The sequence below is a fragment of the Coturnix japonica genome, chromosome 15 (genome assembly GCF_001577835.2).
Source record: "Coturnix japonica isolate 7356 chromosome 15, Coturnix japonica 2.1, whole genome shotgun sequence".
Lineage (NCBI taxonomy): Eukaryota > Metazoa > Chordata > Aves > Galliformes > Phasianidae > Coturnix > Coturnix japonica.
The window spans coordinates 4,412,962-4,434,068 of NC_029530.1; the positions used below are offsets into that span (position 1 = coordinate 4,412,962).

Genomic DNA, 21,107 nt, shown 5'->3' on the forward strand with positions numbered 1-21,107 from the left:
AGAAAATCTTCTATCGTTTGCAGGCAGTGTCAGGTATCCAGCTGGAAAAAACACTGATCCTGTGGGGATAACAGCTGCCTGAGGCACTGCTGGTAGAGCTGCCCTGATAATGCCAAGTGAGTTAGTGGGAATAGGAGTGCTGTGTAACTGCAGGCTGTGGTAGTCCCACTGACACAGCTGTGCTGCAGCCCACTCATTTGAGCTGCTCAGGGCTTTGTTTGGAAACCAGTTATAGCACAGCCTGTATCAGGGATCTGAATAAAATAACAAGTGATTACCCCCTGGCTTTCCAGTCTTGGGGTATGCAGGTTTTTGCAAGCCAGTGTCCTAGTGTGATGTCCCTTAGAGTCGTGGTAGTCATCATGCCCCCTTAGGCAATGCCTGTCTGTGCTGCACAGCTGATGGGGCTGTTTATAGAGTCCTTTGTGAACTGCTCTACTCACGTTATGGTCAGTAAAAGACTGTGAGCATGGATTTGATATTATTCGACATGCTAGGCTTTTGTTGTAGAGACTGAGAGCTCAAGGTCTATAGGGAAAGTGGGTTGCTGGAGATGGAGTGGTTCTAGCTACCTCAAGGTGAGCTGTCTGCAGCTCACAGCCCTAAGATTTCATGCAGAGACTGAATTGGTGCAGAGGAGTTGCTGTCTTCTTCGGGTAGGCTCAAGGCATTCCCATTTCTGGCTTAATTTTAGGAAAGAAACAAACTTGAAAGTGATCTGAAAATGCCTTTTACTTGTAGTTGTTCACAGGTAGTGCACTAAAACAGTTAGAAATTTCTAGCCACCACTGCAGGGATTTCCAGTGTAAAAGCCCCCCTTATCAAAAGGTAGGCCGAGATTCAGTCATCTTACATGAATCCAGATCTTACAGGAAAGTTCTAAATAGCCACCACCACCCCTAAAATAATCAGCAGTTGCTTGCATGTTCCCCACTTCCTTTAAGAGCAGAGGTTAATGAACTGGAAGGGAACGGCGCCTCCAAATGACTGATAAACCTCCGGATGACCTGAGCTTGGTGACTCATGTTGTTCTCCAAATGAGCACTTAAAACATTTGTCTGAAAGCAGTGCTCAGATGCAGGGAGAGGTCCTCTGATGCCTCCAGCCAGGGAAAAGTTCACCTTGCAAGCACTGTAAACTGGAATCGGGGAAAGTTTAAAGAGCAGATGTTAATATAATGTAATGGTGCTAAATAATTAAAGGCTTTTGCCGTGCAGGAGGTCTGGAAAATCTTTATTACAGACTTGGATGTGCATTTTAATGCTTCTGGTGGGCTGTGTATTAACACATGCTTTAGTATTATCTGGTAAAAATGCAAGCTAGCTGTTAGGTTGCTAACGTGTGCCTGGGCATGCTTCCCTCCCACCAGTGTGTTTGTCAGAGGCTCAATCAATGCTCAAAAGACAGCAGGTGACTAAAGATATTAAAATGAGGGGGAAAAAAATGCCAAATGGAAAACCCTGCTGCCCCTTCCTCCCCTTTCCCACTCACTCCCAGTGTGTTCTGTGGTGCCTCAGCAGGGAGTTGCCTTCCCCTGGGGAAGGAGCCAGGATGTTCTCTGAGGTTGTCTCTGTTAGCATGTGGGGTGAGGCACAGGACAAAGGATCAGTGCTTCTGCATGTCTCAGGTTTTGGGGCAGGGGGATTTGAATCTGTAAGGGGCTGTTAACACCAAGAGCCCTGATAGTGGAGAGATACCAAAAGTAGTTTATGCTCCATTATGTTGCAAAACATAACTAACATGGATGTTCTTGGATCTGCTCTTAGGACATCAGGATCAGATTTAGAGCTATTCTAGTGGGAAACTTAATAATAACCCTCTCTGGAGTTGAGATGCAAACTGCAACCTGTCTTTTAAGGCAAGGAATTTATTCAGCATCCTAAACAAACGATCTGGACAGCCACTATGAAAACCTGTGGTGTGTCTGTATAGCAGCCATCGAGCCAGTTGTTGGCCAGCCCTTTGGTTATGGGGAACTATTCTATGGGGAAGTTTTTTCTCTCTAGTTCCTTTTTGCCAACATTATAAGAAAATCTGAAGTTTTAAACCTACTTAACTAGTGCATGTGTGTTAGGTACCACGTATGAGCTTGGGGGGGGGGGAAGTGATAAAATTTCCTTAAAATCCCTGTAAAACAAATATAATTTCTTTGCAAAATCAACCTTTCTACTTTGCTCTGTTTGTTCCCACCTAGGATGAATCAGTGCAGCCATTAATGCAGCCAAGTAAAATCCATGTCCTCCTCTTAGTACTCCATGGAGGGAACATCCTAGACTCGGGAAGTGGTGATCAGAGCTCTAAGCAAGGGGATGTCAACACCATCACGACTGTCTTTGACACAGTGATGAGGGTGCATTACCCAGCTGCTCTTGGACACATTGCCATCAGGCTAGTCCCTTGCCCAGCCATCTGCTCCGAAGCCTTTTCGCTGGTGTCCAGGTAAGCTGATGCTACTTTTTTTGTTCAGACATGTTAAATTTCATGCTTGCTTTTTTTCTTTTCCTTTCTTCTTTTCCTCTCTTTTTTCTTTTCTCTTGATCTGGCATTCATTACATGCTCTGCACATTGAAAGTTTCTGACCACGCTTCAAGAGTGCACTTATTAATATACTAGAGAAGCATTCGATCTCGATTTCATACTTAGCTGCAGTGAATACAGTAATCATGTGGCAAGACTTTTGTGATTGATTTACTCTAATTAGTCCAATAAATACTGTGGCTCTGCTTCCTTGTCTGCGGGTTGTTCTACCCATGTAAGGATGTTGTCCCTGAAGATTTACATTTGATGGGAAGGAAAGATGTATTAAATTTCTTATGCATTCACATTGGGATAAATGGCCATTCTGTCTCTTTTTTAACAGTTCTCATTACTGGCTGTACTGCCCCTAAATGGTTTTTCCCCACTCTGTATCTTAGTATTTCCAATCTCTCTTGCTCTATCCAGCCTCAGCCCATATAGTTATGATGAAGGCTGCCTGTCCAACAGCCAGGATCACATTCCCCTTGCTGCCCTCCCTCTGCTAGCAACATCATCACCTCAGTACCAAGAAGCAGTGGCCACAGTGATCGTCAGAGCCAACCAGGCCTACAGCGAGTTCATCAAATCCCAGGAGGGAATGTCATTCAATGGCCAGGTGAGCCACAACAAAGAGGAAGAGCAAGTGAAGCAGTTTCCTTCTGATGCTTTTTTTGTTAATCTGTCAGGAGGGATGGAAATGCATAAGTGTTGAGCTGCAATAAGAAAGTGTGCTTCCATTTCTTTCTGAAAGAGAGATTACAGCTTATGCTATGTCTTGAACCTTTGGGATACAAAGCAAAGTCAGAGCTTGTGTTGAGAAAAGGAGATAGGAAGCTGTGAAGTTAATCAGTTTTCAGCATGACACACCTTTCCAAATCAGGATTGCTACTTTTGTTACTGTGTTATTCCCATTGCAAACCAAGGAACTGAACAGCTATTGAACGAGCTGTGCATGTTGCGCGTATTATCCACCCTGAGCTTGTTCCCAGCCCCAGGGCCACAGAAAACCACCTTCTGCTCAGGGGTCTCAGTGCTGTTTTGTGCCTATGCTCTGTGTTGTGCCTAGAATGCTCTTGAAGGCAGGACAGCATTATCTCCTGACAGCACAAACATGGAACAGAAGCACAGCAGAGCTTGCCTGAGGTGGTGTGGGCAGCTGGTGAGGAGGGATTCAGGCTTGCTTTTTCTTGACCCTGGACTTAGGGCCATGGATGGTCTCTGTGTTGCTTTCACCTTGCTCTGGTTGGAGAATGGGAACAGGCAGAACACGTTAGCTGTGCTGGCTAGCAAGAGTCTGCAGGGTATGAGCGGATGTTCTCTGACAAAATAGTCTTACTGATAAAAGCACTGGTTATCCTGTTACAGCAGCTTTTCCAAGTATAATCCAGCACTCCTTTTAACTGTCATCTCTGAACTGAAGTCAGAGGGCTCTTCCCCGCCCCGTCTCTGCCTTTTTCAGGTCTGCTTGGTTGGGGACTGTGTCGGAGGAATTCTAGGATTTGATGCCTTATGCTACAGCAATCAAACTGTGTCTGAGAGCCAAAACAGCAGTCGAAGAGGGAGTGTTGTGAGTGTCCAGGTAATGCTGGTTCCCTGTGTCTTCTGGGAATGGGTCTGCTGACCACAGCCCCTGGTTTTAGTGAGCATCTTTGCATGAAGCAGCAAAGTCTGTCTTTGTAATAGATGGCCAGCAGGTGTGTCTTAGTGTGTCTTAAGGCTCTGAATGAGATCTTCATGTAAATGGGTTGAGAAGAATGGAATGAGGAGGTTATAATGTGGGTGATGCAGTTGTCAGGGTGGTAAGTCCATGTATTTCAAATCCCAGGATACCGACCTGCTGTCTCCTGGAATAACAGTGAACAACAGCTATTGCTCCAGTGGCTCTAATCTGGAAGCCAGCAGACACCTCAGCAGGAGCAACATTGATATTCCCCGTAGCAACGGAGAGGATCCAAAGAAGCAGCTGCCACGAAAGAGGAGTGATTCGTCAACCTACGAACTGGACACAATAAAGCAGCATCAAGCCTTCCTTTCAAGGTAAGAGTTCTAAGGAACAGAGCCAGCAGTATTTTGGATCTGAGATGGTGCACCTGTGAAACTCAAATGTTGCTTTGTCATCCTCTGTCAAGGAAGGTGGAGGAAAGTGTTATTTTAGAGTAGAGGAATATAGATTACATTGAGTATGTTGTACACACAAAAAAAAACTATCAGCACCCTTACTCAGCAGCAGTGAGAGAATTCAGCTGCTCTACTGCATCAGTATGACAACGGAACAGCTCTTTATCCTGTTTCTGACAGCCCAGGCAGTCAGGTAACTACTTTCTTCTGTGCTGCAATTGCAGCATGGTGGTCGTATGGCAAATATGTTAACAGTGTGAGTGAAGAGAGTGAAGGAGAATTGTGAGTCTGGTGGTGTTTAAATTTCAGAGCATCTCCAAAAGCTGACCTGCTGTCACCAGCAGAGTGCTCTCTAATTTTAGCTTAGTTCAAGTGTGAGATTGAACCGCAGTGCCCCTTCCTATCACAGTAGTAGGTTTCTGCTAGGTCAGTCACATGCTCAGGATAAGTCATCGTGAGCCCTCACTGGTTGTCTGGTTCATCTCTGCTGTCCTATGTGAGTATTTGGCAAAGTCACCCATGCCATTACATGAAGCAGGAGCAGAGGATTGGGATTTGTCCTCTGCCAGAGCTTCTCCATTGTACCTAGGTTGTATTTCAAATTTGTTATTCACTATCAAAGCTCTCAGTATCACATTGCAAAGCTTCTTCAAATGGGCTTTGGCAAACATATCTGTTAACGTGACTGATAAAATTTTCATAGTGGTCTTTCCATTGCTGCTGATCATTTGAGGATTACTTCTGAAAGCCCAGAGGCTTTTCTGGTCTGAATCATTTCCCTCAGCGTGTGGAACTGGGCAGCCCATACCTATGGGCTATATCTACTCCTATGGGACAAGAGGAACTGCATCATTCTGTTAATCCCCCTTCCATTCACATCCCCAGCATTGGGGAGCAACGTCTCCCCAATCAAACACCATTATCAGCATTGCGGCCATGTCCAGTGCTGTTCCTTATGCCCAGTGCTGAGCTGAAATCTCATCCCACTCTTCCACTTCTCCTCAGTTACTTGCAGTTGTTGCTCCAGCACAGGGGCTCATGTCCTGCCACGTCAGGGGCCCATTTGCAAAGGATTCATAGGAGAACAGGGTTTCTGTATTCAAAAAGGTAACCGCATTTACTAAAGACAAAACAGTAAGCTTTTCAGCTATTCCTAGCAGGTTAATAAAAGACAATCAGTCTCTTGTTCACACCTTATTGAAACAGCCTCATGTATTACAGGAGTCATGCAGAAAGATGCTTTCTCTTCCATGTTCTTGACCTCTGGAGCACGAGCTGAGCACAGGAAACTGGGCTGGCATCTTGATGCATTTTGCATCTAGTCTAGCAGAGGCAGTGAGCATGGAATGGCAAAGGGACTGCGCAGTGCCATCTGTCTTTTCAAATAGCTTTGTTCCAGTGTTTCTTGCTCTATCTCTTAAGGAGTGTGCCTGCTCCCCTTGGGATACATTTGAGGGGAGCCTGGAAAGGGCTGTCAGTGTTCAGTGTGCTGATGGATTAGGGCACCTTTACTTCTTTGAGGCTTTTGTATCTTTCAAAATCAACCTTTAAAACCTGGGTCCAAAATGAGCCTCTCAGGGAGTTTAGTAATGAGATTCATTCAGGAAAAATGCATGAGATTTGTTTGCATCTCTCCCCTTCTGGTCCAGGGTGCAGGGGTTCACCCCTTCCCCCTGGCAGGGCTTCATACCAGCCCTGTCGTTGGCTGAATGCCCCATCAGTCTCTCTGTCATCAAATAATGATTTTCCCATATGAAAACCAAGCTCTGATGAGACTCAGCTTTGTGCAGGAGACCGGCAGAATAGAGCCAAGTTTTCCTAATGGGCGCAGCATTCTGGCAGCCTGGCATATGGGGGCCTTTCTCTCTGTGCCTATTGCAGATTTCAACTTGTGCCAAAGACACTAATTTTTTATTCATGTATCAGACCAGCTCTCTTCTCTGGGATAATGCCCAGCAAACCAGAGCAGCATCTGGAGATTACAATCACACATTTATTTTTAAATTCAGTCCTTCTGCACAACTACATTATTTCTGGCTGTGCTGTACTTGTATTATTGTAAATGAGTTGATTTGCTTCTGAAATTCATAAGCTCTTGTTTAATTAATGCACACAGTACATCTGCTGCTTTTTAAAGGGAGAACAGGGCACTGTACATTGCTTGGAGCTTGACGGATTCAGAGTTCCCCTTGGCTCTCATTTCTTTTGATTGCAGAAAAGACTACCAAGATTCCAGTAAAATGAGAGAAGCTGTCCAAATTGCTTAGCAGTGCGACTATTCTCAGTCTCTTCCATTCCCCACAAAGAGATGCCATGGGAAGATGAGTGAATATGCAAAAAAGCCTCGTACCTGCCCTGCTGCAACACATCTGCCATCAGGATCCTTTCTGTTGTGTGACTGGATCATGCTGCTGTTGCGCTGTCTGCAGCAAAGCTGAACTTATTCCGAGGAACTTTGTATTCTTTACATGCCGCAAACTTTATGTGTTGCAGTCTTGACGGCTAAAATAATTGTAGCTTCACCGAAGGTGGCTTGTTTTTAAATCTGTTTGAGCATCACACATCCCAGCAGTGTGATCTCAGGGAGGCTTGTTCACATCACAGGAATGGGAACACACTCATTTTAGCTGTCATTGCTGTAACCTCCTGTTCGTCTTGCTTTTGACATTGCTGTTTTGACTTTGTGATCTCTATGTCCACCATGAGTAAGCTGGTTATTTCCCTGTGGATGGTAACCAGGAGGACAGCACTGTGATTGTGCATGCGTGCACCGTCAGAGAATACACGGCAGTGAGGTATGAGGAGAAGGTATTGGCACCCTTTGGGAATGACAGCCATCAGGATGCTGACCCTGGGGGTAATGTGCTGCTTGCCAAAGTTCTAAGGCTACAGATGAACAGCCCTATTTCCATGAGCCCCGCAGTGCTGGGATATCACTGCCCACTCGGGCAGCCACATGCTGCCTTCAGACATGGCCTCAATGAGCAATTGCTGTGGCATGCCATGGTGGCCACCTGGGACTCTGTCTTGGGGCTGGGTAGAGACTTACATTTACATCATCCCTGACTCCAGGCCAGTAAGCCTATTATCTAGCCTGGCTGTTGTGGCATTCATTTATCCTACATATTTTATAGACCCCATTCTAATGCTTTTTGAAGTGTTTGAAAACACCCTGTTAAGTGACTGCTGGGAGTCTGTCCTCAGCTCTCCAGTTGCAACTGTAATAGTGATAGCCCAGCAGGGCTGCAGTCTGAATCTGTAGAATCCGGAGAGGAAAAGAAATTCAAGTATATTGCTTTAGGCTGGTGAGAGAGGAATGTCAAAACCTTTTCTGAACCAGGTTGTTAGTGCTACACATCTGTCATTTCAATGTTCTATCCCAGACCTCAACTGCTTCCTAGCATGGGGGTGGATTCCTGGGCTTGTTGTCTAAGAATTCCTGTTTCCCTTTCCTTAAGTGTCCAAGGGATCTGTGACGTCTAGTCTTTGTTGTAAACCTCTGTATTAGCCAGCCTGCGCTGTACATGACTTTAATTTTTCAAGGAGAGTTGGCAGCTGAAAGGAAGAAGCTGAACACATTCTGTATCTTTATTTGTTCTTTAAGTACAGTTACTTGGGGCTGTTGGGATAAGGCAGAGGGGTAATTGGAATGGTAACAACTTTGCATATAGCCAAGATTTTGACTCCTCAAAAAACCAACGTTTTGAGGTGATTGGGATGTGTTAATGAACCCACTTGAAACTTGGATTTGTACAGTCTGAAGTATACCAATGAAATGGGGTTATTGCTAGGGGGGCACATTTTGCTGGATAGTAAGGAGTAGTACAGAGGCACAGTGGGTTGATTGGCACAGTTCCTTCGCTAGAGAGACAGAAATTATAATCAGTCAATCGCTTATCTGGCCTCCAATTATGACAAAATAGCATGGATGAAATCTTGACGCTGTTTTCTGGTCTTCTTCTAGTTTACATTCTAGTGTTCTGAGGAATGACCCGGGATCCAGGCGATCTAGTAGCTCCACGATGCTGGATGGAGGAAACATTGGAAAGTTTGAATTTGAGATCACTGACTTCTTCCTCTTCGGTTCTCCCCTGGGTCTGGTTCTTGCACTGCGAAAAACTGTCATTCCAGCTCTTGACAGTAAGTCCTGATGTAAACTGCTGTGCTCCCTGAGTCATCTAGTCAAATAAAAACACCAGTTATTTATAAAGAAAATGTTCGTTCTGCCATAAGGAATCAGGCCACCCTATGATCTGGACAACGCTAATAATGCTATTCATTTGTCCTTTACTCCCAAATGTTAGGAATGCTGGGAAAATTATTGAATCTGTAAATATACTGATAAATTATTTCGGTTGATTATAATGGAATATGAGGAGGTAATAAATCTTCATTACTTTAAAGGGAAAAAATACTAAAAACCCCACCTCAGCAGGTATCTTTTATAGACAAATAACTGCGTGATACTTGAACACTTTTTTTCTCCATCTCTTTAGTCTTTCAGCTCAGACCAGCTTGTCAGCAGGTCTATAACCTGTTCCACCCTGCAGACCCATCCGCTTCACGCCTCGAGCCCCTTCTGGAGAGGAAATTCTACCTTTTACCCCCCTTTAATATTCCCCGTTACCAGAGGTTCCCACTGGGTGATGGCAATTCTGCTGTTCTGGGTAAGTCACTTTGGATCCCTGTTTAGCTGTCCAAACTTCACATGAAGTTATCAAAGCAATTGGGAATGACAAGAAAGAGAATTGGCCCTATAACGTTAACTTTATTCCTGATTTATCAGAAAAGTAGGATTTTTTTCCAACAAAATCAGTGCCCCATGGCTGAAATGCCTGTCATTTGTCGCTCAGAGGCCATCAGCTGCTGAGAGCCAAAATATGATGAGCTCCCTTTGAAGGTCCATGTTTTACACCCAAGCTGGTGCTTGTTGGGACTGAAAGTAGTGTAATGAACTTGGCTGTTTTAGGACCTTGGTGTTTAGGGGGGCAGTGAAGAGTGGAAGGAGCAAAGTCAACAGTAAGATAATGAGATAATTCACTTGGTTGAACCCTTTGTTTTTTCATGGAACCAGCCAAAGGACTGGCTCCTGCAGATGGGCAGGCTGCTGGCAATGCCTTGCCTTTTACACCTTGCCCATGAGACACTTAGTCTACCTAGGACTCCTCTGCCATCAGTGGCCTTTTCACTTGCTCTACCCCAATTGCAGCAGTAGCAATGTCTAAAATGGCTGTGTGCATGTCCTTTTGGCTGGCTGGGTTTCATCTGAAACAATTGTGTCCTGACCATGCCCTGGCTCAGCTCCCATTACATTGGTGCTCCTGCAGTTGATCTAATAAAACGAATTCTATTTCCTACCATCTTCACTTCACTTCTGTGCCTAGACTCTCATGGTCTGTTGCCATTTCAATGCAGTCTCTCATTGCAAGGAGTTCTCAGGGAGTTTAACTGCTTCACAAAACTAAATTTGGCCTTTCCATTTCACCTAAAGCTTTAGTTCCTTCCAGAGTTAAGGGCTTTGGGGCAAGGAGGACAGTTTCACTCTATTTTTTTTACCTTGTTAGGAGGCATTTAGTCAAAGACTACTTAAAGTCAATAGAGTAGTGAGGAGTTGCTACTGTAAAACTAATAGTGTGCAAGAAATCGTGCTGGCAAACTGGAGTCAAATGCAAAAGCAGCCTAGGAAGACTGGGATTGTGTTTTTTGTTTGTTTGTTTGTTTTCCCCTCTAAAACTCTGGTAGATTTCCACTTATATGGTCTTCTATATATCTGTATCTTTAAAGATGGTTTTAATTGCTGAATCTGGAGATCTGATTTGTTTAAGTGGGCATAAACTAAAATCCGCATTTAGCAAAGCGAACAAATACTTTCTGCAGACCCCACTCGTCAAATTTAGCAGAGATCTTGCTGCAACACTTCTTAAAAATGGATCCACCCACAACTGCATTTGTACTCAGTCCAGTTACGGCAGCTTGGGGAATCTGTGGCAACTTGAAAACCAAATTTGTGGGGGTGTATATTCTTGGTTTCAACTGCAAGTAGCCTTAAAACAAAGAAATGCACCTTAAACCTGCATTCTGGTTATCATCCTGTGCTACAGCGGTGATCTCACTAATTTACTGTGCCTCCCTACACCTCTGTGAGGTTGGCTGTGTCTGAGTTTAGAGAGAAACTTGTACGTGATCTAATGGAGAGGAGTGAAATGGCAATTAGCTCAGCTATAGGAAGGGTAGGGTGACTTCAAAACCCTCTCCAGGGCCCCAGAGCCTTGTTACTGTAAGAGATGCTGCTCTGACATGATGAATAAAACTGACCAAGAAAGCAACTTTAAATTCTCTGACCATATAAAACAACGCCTCCTCATTTGCTTATCGTAAAGTAACAGGCTCTTCCTTTCCATTAGAGCCAAAAATGGCTGTGATTTGGGCATTATCTAGAAGGGCTGTTCTGACCATGGTTTGCAAAGCCACTAATAACACAGAAGTGCTCATTGTAGGATGCTCCAGAAAAGTTAATTGTTGCTGTAATTAAGGTATATGATTCGATGATCGCGTGGAATTCAAAATCCCAATTATTACAATCAATTATGCACAAAATGCTTTGTAATGTTACTGTGTGCATTTCCTTGCACAGATAGCTGGCTTTTTTCCATCTCCCCCCCATCCAGGACAATTTTCCATTATTTTTTTTCAACTTTTGCCATCTGTATTAGATGTTGGGTCCCCATTTCATTGCAACCAACTTGCAGAGTGAAATCAGATTCACATCCCTGCTTACTCCTGTGCTTTGCACTGTGTAGGCTGTAAGTCTGAATCAAGTAAATCTTCCCGTACAGCATGTATTATTTTTCCTCATAGTAAAAAGATTTCCCTGGATCTGTTGGCTATTTGTGGATTTAGCTCATTTGGAGAAGCTGCTGAAGAGGCTCCCTTTTCTTTTGGCATTCAAACACCATCATTTTGCTACCAGCCAATCTCTCTGATGTGGGTCTGTTTGGAAAGCCACCCGTGTTTCGTTTCTTTTGCTCTATTTGAAGGTTGTCCTCTCATTGAAGACCCGTTTCCTCATAGTTGAAGTGCTCGGTTGTAATTGTTTGTACATTAACACGTTGTGGCCACATGTCTGTTGTTCTTTGTCCTTCTGTGTTTGTTTTTTTCCCCCCCATCTGCTTCTAGTTGAGACAATCCAGAACAATCCCATCCTCCTCATGGAAAGTAGCCCTCTGGGTGCTGCCCAGAACCAGGACAGCTTCATGGAAACAAGTATCCCCGTTCCCGTACTGAATTGGCAAGATGTTTCCAATAAAAGTGCCGGTTTTGCTGAGTGTGTGTAATCTACACTTTGTACTGTCTGTGGTGTTGGGTCCTCGGGGTGCTTTTTTGGAGATCCTTTTGTTACCTCCTGGAGCTGAAGCCTTCATGCTGTGTCTCAGGCTGTGCCACGTGAAATTATCTCATGGGGTCTGGGAGACCCAATAGGAAAAGGATGAGTTGGGACCGCAGTGCTGAGTTTGGAAGGGGAGGCTGCTGCCACATGCTTCATTTCTTCCTCCTATGGTGGCAATGCTGCCAGAAGAGGCTTTGGCACAGCAGCACGGAGTCCTGGGGTGCCTTGTTCATGCACAGGATCCCACAGGACTGGCCTGGTTGTCTGCAAGATGCAGCTCCCCATCAGCCACACTGCACCATGGCCAGCAGTCTCATTAATGCTGTGTCAGACCAGATTTTGTCCCTTTGAGTGTTCTGTGTTTGGACAGTCCTCGTGGCTCTGCTGAGTACACTGAATGAGGCTTTCAGACCCCAAGGTGGCTGTGTGTTGGCTTTTTACAATTAATTTCTCGACTTCTGCCTTAAAAGCAAAGTTCAGTGAGTTTGTTTTGCTTTGTTCTATCATGGTAAACGCTGCATGGCCTCATTTATTCTGGTGGCGGCTGGTGCTACAACTGCAATCTTAATGAGTCTTTCAGCTTTTTCTTTCCCATGTGTCACTTGCCCATTCTCACCTTTTTTTTTTCCTATATCCAGTTGAGAACCCAGTTCTGCTGTCATTATATTTATTTGCTTCTTTTTAACAAGCTGACCATCACCGTCCATGTATGTTATGTGGTCATACAGGATGGCAACGTTGCAGATTCTTCCAGATAGGCTCTCCGTGTGTCTTCTAAAGGTGCAGGTGATTGGTAGGTGTGCAGTTGCCATGTTGGCTGTGATGTTCCATAACAAAGCAGAGGGAATGGATCTGGTAGTATTAATCCCTTTAGAAGTCACTGGTGAAGTGCTATTTAGCTGTCATCTGATACATCCTGCTGTCAGGACAGTGCTTTTAGAAGATCCTCTGCTCCTTACACTGTGTTTCAAGAGCACGATGTGGCTGAGCAGTGCTTGCTTTGACTGCAGCAGGTACAGCCACTGGTCTGCAGGAGCTCCACAACCATAAAAACATAAGGACAGCAGCACTCTGTGTGGCTCTTGATCACAGGGTAACAATTGCAGGGCACGCGGTGCTGGCTGATGACTGATGCAGGCCCTGCCTGGCCCTGCTGAGCAGCTGGCTGGCTTTTGTGTTTTATTGATCCTTACGTATTTTTGAGTGCTTTCAGCATCCCCCACTTCTGTGGCACAGCAAATAGCACGTACTGAAATCTGCCACTCTGCTACCTCCAGGACTTAACTCAGTGCCAGCAGTACATTAGGAGGATGGCCCGATGCCGTTTGCTGAGTGCAAAACAATCACTAAGGACATTGACAAACGAGTCCATAAATGAAAAAGTACAGCATAGAAATGGGTGTTAAAGATCTATAGCTGGGGGGGGGGGAAGTCATTTTGTTTCTTACGGCACCTCTTCTGGAAGTGCAGTAAAATCTCCATTCACCCTTCTCACATCATTCCCAAAAAGGCAAGAACAGAGCTGCTACAGGGAGCTGGTACAGAAAATATGCAGAGTTGAGGAAATGAGTTGTTAGGTTTCTGTTGTTTGTTAGTTCTCCTGTGAGTTGTGTCCCATCTGGAAGTCACTGTCGCTGCAGCTTTGAGCTGAGGGAGGTTGGTTGGAGGGGGGCAGCTCTCTGCCCCTGCTTCCTGCCCTGCCATTTTCTGCCCTTCTTTTCCTTATAAACTGACATCTTTCAAAGACAGAGGGTATGTAGCAGGGGGAAGGGGAGAAATGTGAATGCAACCCAGGTGGGCTGGGAACAGGAGTGCTGCAGTTGAACTGCACACCATCCCCTGCAGAGAGCCAAGCAGGTTTCTGCCACCAGTGCAGGCTGTGCTGAATTGAGCAGTTCAGTGACACTAAAATAGACTGTTTTTTTGTCCAAGTGGAAATCACTGCAGTGGTGACACTGTGGTGGTTCAGAGGGGCTGTGGAAGTGGGTTTCTCTTTTTGTGAAGGTCTGTTAACAAAGCCAGAGCCACAATCAGCCCAGGCAGCCCCACATTTGGCCAGGCCTTTCCTCCTGGGTAGCATTGTTGTAGTGCTCTTTAGTGTGTCTTCCAGCTGCTTCCTAATTCAGGCCACAGATGTTTATTTCTAAGGGAGAGGAAAGAAGTTCAGGTTTCACTGGTCGGTGCTGGCTAAGAGCAAAGCCTGGCACTTTTCCTAGTGCAGACAAAGCCAAGCTTCTCATCACGTCTGATGGAGCTCAGGGAAGTTGATGGTCATCATCTGTGTTACAGCTGTGCAGGGGCACCCATGTGATGTGATGGAAGAGGGTAATTGCAGAAGACTCTAACAGTGAAGGTCAGGGGGTAACCTGGAGAGCTGAGAGGGTTGTCCCAGCTCATGCAGCCAGTAGATACCAGCAATGGGAACTGGACCCTTTACCCCATCTGGGTGAATGCAGCCAGCCCCTGGCTTGGCTTGTGTTCTCCAAGTACAGCCTGTCCTTGAACTGCCTGCTTGTGCTGGTGCTTTCTGCAGTAAGAAAGCCACACTGGCCCATGGGCTTATGGCTGCTGGTAGCAGTGATGGCAGCTGGCAGCTCAAGGCAAGGTGAAAAGAGGAGGAAAGTGCTGAGAAAGTGATGCTGGTAATGGCCTTTCAGGCACAACGTGGGCAGTGTGTGAAGCTCATCATCAGGGAAGGCTCCCACTGTGGCTCAGATCATCCAGTCCACAAAGCTTTTACACAGAGCAGCTTGTGGCCTGATTTTCCCTGCAGAGAACAGAAATCTCTTACCAACACGTGGGTACCCGGTTTCTGCTTCGAACGTTCCCTTTCCCTCTGCTGCAGCAAGATTTGTGTGGGCACAGACGCTGCTGCTGTGAACTGAGAGATTGGAGGAAGCAGATCAGTAGCCCCAAGCAAAAAAGATCTGTGTTAAAATAAACCAAAAACACCCTGTGTCAACCACATGCTGGGATCAAACCCAGGGATATTTAAAGAGGCTGAAATAGGTGGAGGATGTTGGGCTGGGGGAGAAATGTGCTTACATTCCCTGTGGCGTTGCTGCCCAGGAGGACACCAACCTTTGCCCTGTCTTGAAAAATGTTCAGATGCTGCTACTCAGGTACAGCAGAGATGGGCAACGTTAAGACAGTAGTGAGTAGCTTCGCTTGTGCATGTTACTGTCACACCTGTGCTGCCTGCTATGGAGAACACTTGGTACTGGCACAATAAATCCCCTGCACTGCAGGACTGAGGGATAACCCAGAGACATTGAATTTGGCCTCACTGCATCCGCAGAAGGGTGGGTGCCAGTACCTCTGGTAGAGGGGGAAAGCTGAAATGCAGAGATTTTATCTTGACTTCCAGCATCTCTTGGTTTGCCAGTCCTGAACTTTTGAGGTCCGTTTCCCTCTGATACATGTATACAGCCCATGTGAGCATGACTTGAAATCCTCCTGCTCTGTATTGATGTACTTAGAGGGTTAAGGCACACTTGGTAAACCTCAGGTTGGGGTCTAAAACCAGACTTGCAGGCTGTACAAAAGCAGCTCTGTTTTCACAGAGTCGGAGTGCTCCCTGATTCACCAACACCGACCGAAGATGTAAGTGCTCAGCACTCCTTTCTCTCAACAGCCCTTACTTCAGTTTAATGAGTGTTGGCCGTATCAATCGGCAATAAAACACAAGTTCAAATTTAATCCCTGCCAGGCATGAAATGTTTTCTTGGTACTTTTTGCATTAACACTTCTGTCTTGGAGATGTTTGTTGAAGTCTAAATGTTGCAAGAAAACAAATATCCCTTTTTAAACGTTGTTTTTTTTCCCCCTCCCTTGATTATTTTGTCCCTGTGGATATATATAAGCCGTATATATTCACATCTGTACGTATGACACATGCTTCTGTTATTGCTGCTTAAGTAAGTCTGCCTGGATATTTTTGTTTGGCATTTTGGACTTGGTTTTCTGAGCTCCTTATTTTGCTTTCCTCAATCAAAGGCCGCTCTCCCTGCCGCATGCCTCTTTGCTTGCTGCGGTGTTTGCTTTCTTTCCAAACTAGAGCTCCGATGAAATGTTTTTCATTCAGATCAGTTTTGAAAGGTGTTTTTTTTTTGCATCTACGGGCCTTGTTTTCCTCCTCTTCCTCCTCTCGAGTTCATCTTGCCCAGTCTCTGTCTGTTGGTCTAATATTTTGATTTCCCTGTTTCAACTTTGTAGCAGATGTTGTTCAGTCTCATGGTGCCGTCTTCATGGAAAGCGCGTCCCTGTCCACCCCCATTTCAGCCCCTCAGTTCAGGGGCTTCCGGAGAGCCAGTGAGATCAGCATTGCCAGCCAGGTCTCAGGAATGGCAGACAGTTACACTGCTTCCAACATAGCCAACAGTAAGTGTTTCACCCCCCTCCAACACCACTGCTGTCTCAGCACCACACCTTGAGCTGGCCTGCTCCAGGTCAGAGCCAAGCAGCTTCTGTCTGTCCGTCTGTCTGTCTGGGGTATGCTTTCCATTAACAACAAGAAATTGTTCACCTGGTTTTGTCATAGCACTGCGTGTTACCGTCTGCCTTGGAGGAACCAGATGGTAATATACAGGGGTCAGTGCTGCCTTATGCGTATTGGACTGTGCTGCCGATCATGGTGTAAATGGTTCACAATAATAAGAACTCATAACTCTGAGCATTGTTTGGCTGCTGTGTGTGGTGAGGGTTGATCCAAAGGGATGTGTAATGCAGGGTGGTGTGCGGCTTGATGTTGATCAGTAAATGTGATCCACAGAAGTAGGGGACGAGTCAGCCTTTCTATAAGGCTGAAAGGGAGGAAGAGATCAGGTTGTTTATTACTTTGCATTGATAATAGAGCTCTTTTGTAGCCTAGAGGGCAGCTCCACGAGTCAGTGAGTTTTGAGCTGTGTCCCAGAGCAGAGTGAGGAGAAAATAAGGGTTTTGATTTTTAATAAAAACCTGTATAACTCTTTAGCAAATACCATAAGGAACGACAACAATTGTTCCTATCATAAGGAACAACTGCTAGCAGTTCAGTCTATTCTTATTTCAGCTGGAGTGTGAGTTTAATGGCACAAAGTCCTAAGGGACCTCTGAAAACCAAACAAACTTAAAAACTGAAAAGACTTCAGCCTGAACTTTTGTCCCAGAAAGTGGTGAAAACTTAAGAGATGCTCCATTCACAACACATTGTATTACAGGGCTATGAACAAATCACTTCATAATTAATTACTGAGCTTAATAATGCTCCCCTAGGGAAGTGTGAGCTGCCAAAAGGCTGTGGGCACTGGGCAGAGGCTTCTGCCCTTTTTGAGGTGATGTCTGCAGGAAGAAAGTACCTGCCCTTGCACAAAGGAGGTTTGTTCCTCAGCGAGAGCTTCTGAAGGATAGAGCTGATGTTGCCTGCAGCATGTGTGCTGTATTAAGTGTGATTTCTGCTTTGATTTTTGTTTTTGTATTTATTTTACTTTTTAGAAACCAAACACCACCTTAACCATTGTAGAGGGTTTAGCCTTCTGTCCCTACTCGCACTCCCTCACAAATCCCCCACCCAAACCTCGTCCAAGAGACACAGGCAGCATAAACATGAAGTCCTTTCAAAGGGAAGGAAACCCAAAGGGCCATCGAGCCAGGATGCAGACTGTGCTCTTCGGATACCCGACATGGACATCAAGAAAGGTATTCCGGAGAGACCCACTCCAACCAGCCTCCTCTCTCACTCAATGGCCACACTTCACAAGAAACCTGTCTGCTTTCACTGAGGCACTTGCAATTTCTGGTTGCATTTTAACAAGTACTTCTGTCACTCTGCTCCAAAGGACAGTCATAACACTGCTAACACCTGGCAAGAGCTTTTATAGGCAGAGCTTTGGGGTGATGCTTCTGCCTCCACTGCCCTCATACTGTCTTTTGAGCGTGGAAGAGTAAATCCTCTCCGCCTTGTGCAAAGACTCTGAAGTTACCCAAGCTGAGGGATTGCATGAGAAGTGAAAGGCTGGGACATGACCAGGAGCTGCCAGCTGGGAAGGCACAGACAGAAGTGGCTGCAAGGAGGTGCCTGTGTGATCTGGAAAAGTCGTGTTGATCCAGCAGTGCCCATCTCCTCTTCCAGGAGGAGCCTCTTCAGAAACTCAGGGACTATTAGGATGGTTTGGGCATTTGGCACACCAGAGCTGGGTGTAGGGATGTGCTGATGCTGTTGGTTTCTATGCTTTGCTGTGATGTAGCAGATCTCTGGAAGGGGCTGCTGGGTCCATTATTTAAGTTCATCACCGGGGTTCTTCACTAGCTCGCTTTCCTTTAATAAGAGGGTTTTGTTGGATTGTACCTTATATCCGGCAGCCTTCCCAGAAGTCCATAAAAACTGGTCACTGAGAAAACCAGGTTTGAGGAAAAAGGCCGTCAAAGCCCCAGCTTGCAATCTGCATGCAAACACAGCTCCTCCTCTTGCTGTCCTGACCGGGTCCATCTTCTCTTTCCATGGGTGCTCTTCCATGCTGGAGTGTGCAGGAGTCAAGGACTCCACTGCTATTAGGGTTGGAGGGTTTGGGCTGAAATGTGCTTGTTATGGATCTGGAATGGATGTGTAAGCGGGCAGAGTTCAAAGCAGTGCTGAAGTGTGATGGTGCCACCTGTGTATGGCAGTTGCCACTCACTTGTGCCTGAGCTGTTGTCTCTGGGGAAAGAAACTTTTTTCTATGTTTTCTTTAATCTTGCCCACCCAAACAGTGTATTTTTAAGTCCCTGCACAGGGGACCAGAGTACCAGAGCCTTTGGACACTTTCCTCATGGCCCGTATTCCTTGGGGAGGCTGGACACCTGCAGTTTGGTGGCGTGGGAGGGCAACAAGGACTTGCTTGGGACTGCCAGTCCTGGCAGCACATGCCATAGCACCCTGCCTTGTGATGGACTCTATGTCTCACATGGGCTCCCAGTTTTCCAGTCCTATGCAGTGTGGCCAAGATCTGGATGCTGAAGTCTTTCACTTCTCGGTGAAGGAGTTTGAAGCAGGACTGGAGATGATCTGGGCACATGCTGCAGCGGGCAGAATACACACACATCTTTCCTATCTCCAGCGGAGACGTGTTTTGTCTTCTGCTTTGGCACAGGGGTTCCTAGGCTGCATGTGAGCCTTGGGTCCCTCCCCTGGGGTCTGGACTAGTGGCCAGTTAATACCCACCCTCTGGTGCCTTCCTATCTCCTTAAAATAAGGAGAGCTCAAGTGCTGCTGTCCCCATGTGTTCCTCCCTTGGTCTGGGAAGGCACTGAGCCCTGGGTTGGTTGTTGCCTCTTAACAGTGTGACCAACAAGGAAGCAACCTCCCCCTATGTGGATCCAGGAGCCAGAGCCCTGGGGCAGAGACTGCGCGTGTGTCCAAACCTGCTCTGTCTAAACAGGTCTTTTTGCTTCCAGTTGCTGCCAAGTGGTGGGGAACCAAAAGGATCGACTACGCTCTCTACTGTCCCGACGCTCTGACAGCTTTCCCTACGGTCGCCTTACCACATCTCTTCCACGCCAGCTACTGGGAGTCCACAGACGTCGTCTCCTTCCTACTGAGACAGGTCCTCCAGCCCCTGCTATGCCCTGGGTCCTTAAGAGCATAGAAATAGAAAAAGAAAACTAAAACCAAGTGCATTGCCCACTACGGTGCTTGGGCTTGCTTTGTGTTAGCTCAGCTGTTAAGCTGTCCCCACTCTCTCTCAGCCTCCTTCGCTGCAGCTCTCAATTATTTATGACTCTGTTGGCAAACTTTCTTTCAGTGCTTTTCTAAATTGTGTGGGAACCATAAACAACAGAGATGTCAGTGCTGGAGGCAGCAGAGAGTAGGGAGACCCTTTCTTCTTGGGCTGTATCTAACCCAGCAAGGTATATCTGTTTGCTGGATAGCTGCTGTGAAACCACATTGAACTTAATGAGGAAGAAGAGAGCAAGAGACCCATAATTGTGCATAGTTATACACAAAATGCCCCACTGGGTTTAGCCCAAACCTGGGTCTGTAGCATAGTGTGGCACTTCATATCCTGCCGCTCTCCATCTCTTCTCAGCCTGCTGGTGCCTGCCTCTGTGGTGTGGCATCCCTCCTCCTCTGGTGTCTATGTCTGCCCTGAAACTCTAGTTTTTCACATTCCCTGGCCTCTTGCTGCCCTTACAGAACACCAAGCCACTTCTTTCCCTAATAAGGACTTGTTTCTAATCTCTGGACAAGGCAGAAAACTGTTGAATAGTTTTATTCTCCAGAGGTCACCTCTTAGCCTTTGAGGTCTGTGGTGTTCAATTCTTGAGTGGAAAGGGGAGAGTAAGAGCAACATAGGTGGGAGTAGTGAATGCCTGGAGGAAGGGCAGGGCTCTTCCTGCTGTGTTTGAGGCAACTTTTGCCTCCTGGCAGTCCAACCCTCCTTTTTTACCTGCATCCCAACTAGGATTAAGGCAGTGGTGTCCACAGGCTTTGCTAGTTCAAAAGAAAACTATTTTCCCTTCTCTTATGGGAGGAACTTCTAAAACCTGCTAGTTGATAAACCAAATGCCCAGCAGTAAACTTGGGCTATCTCTGTCAAGGCATTGTCTTTAGGCAGGGCTGGCTGGGGAGATGAAGGAGGTTCAGGCAGGAAAGGGGCACTGTGCAAGTGACTGATGTGCTGGTGGCCTCTGTCCTCCCACAGGTGATGAGACACGAGAATTCGAGTGTGTTGGAGCTGGATGGGAAGGAGGTGTCTGTCTTCACCCCCTCCAAGCCCCGCGAGAAGTGGCTGCGTAAGAGGACACACGTGAAGCTGCGGGTAAGGGGCTGCCCCTGCAGGAACAGGGAGCACTGTCATATAGAGGAGCTGAGTTGTGGATGAACTGGGGGGAGAAATCCATGCTCTAATTTGTCTGGTTGTGTTTGGCATTCCCCTGTGGGATGTTTCATTAGTGAACTCATGGGACTGACCTTTTGGTTTTGCTTTTTTTCTTCTTGTCTTATGCAGAATGTCACAGCCAACCACAGGATAAATGACACCATTGCTAATGAAGATGGGCCCCAAACCCTGACTGGAAGGTTTATGTACGGTCCATTAGATATGGTCACACTCACAGGAGAAAAGGTACC

The 21,107-nt window shown here is 46.2% G+C and overlaps 1 protein-coding gene across 1 annotated transcript in view; it reads left to right on the top strand.

The window, feature by feature from the left end:
- The window catches only part of PITPNM2 (phosphatidylinositol transfer protein membrane associated 2), a 104,372-nt gene that overhangs the window by 77,224 nt on the left and 6,041 nt on the right, over positions 1–21,107 (top strand). Inside the window, 11 exon segments of the mRNA XM_032447868.1 lie at positions 2,195–2,439; positions 2,944–3,133; positions 3,977–4,096; positions 4,343–4,554; positions 8,600–8,775; positions 9,132–9,302; positions 11,812–11,961; positions 16,238–16,402; positions 19,433–19,581; positions 20,680–20,796; positions 20,986–21,102. Of these exon segments, the coding sequence (XP_032303759.1) occupies positions 2,195–2,439; positions 2,944–3,133; positions 3,977–4,096; positions 4,343–4,554; positions 8,600–8,775; positions 9,132–9,302; positions 11,812–11,961; positions 16,238–16,402; positions 19,433–19,581; positions 20,680–20,796; positions 20,986–21,102 (1,812 nt within the window).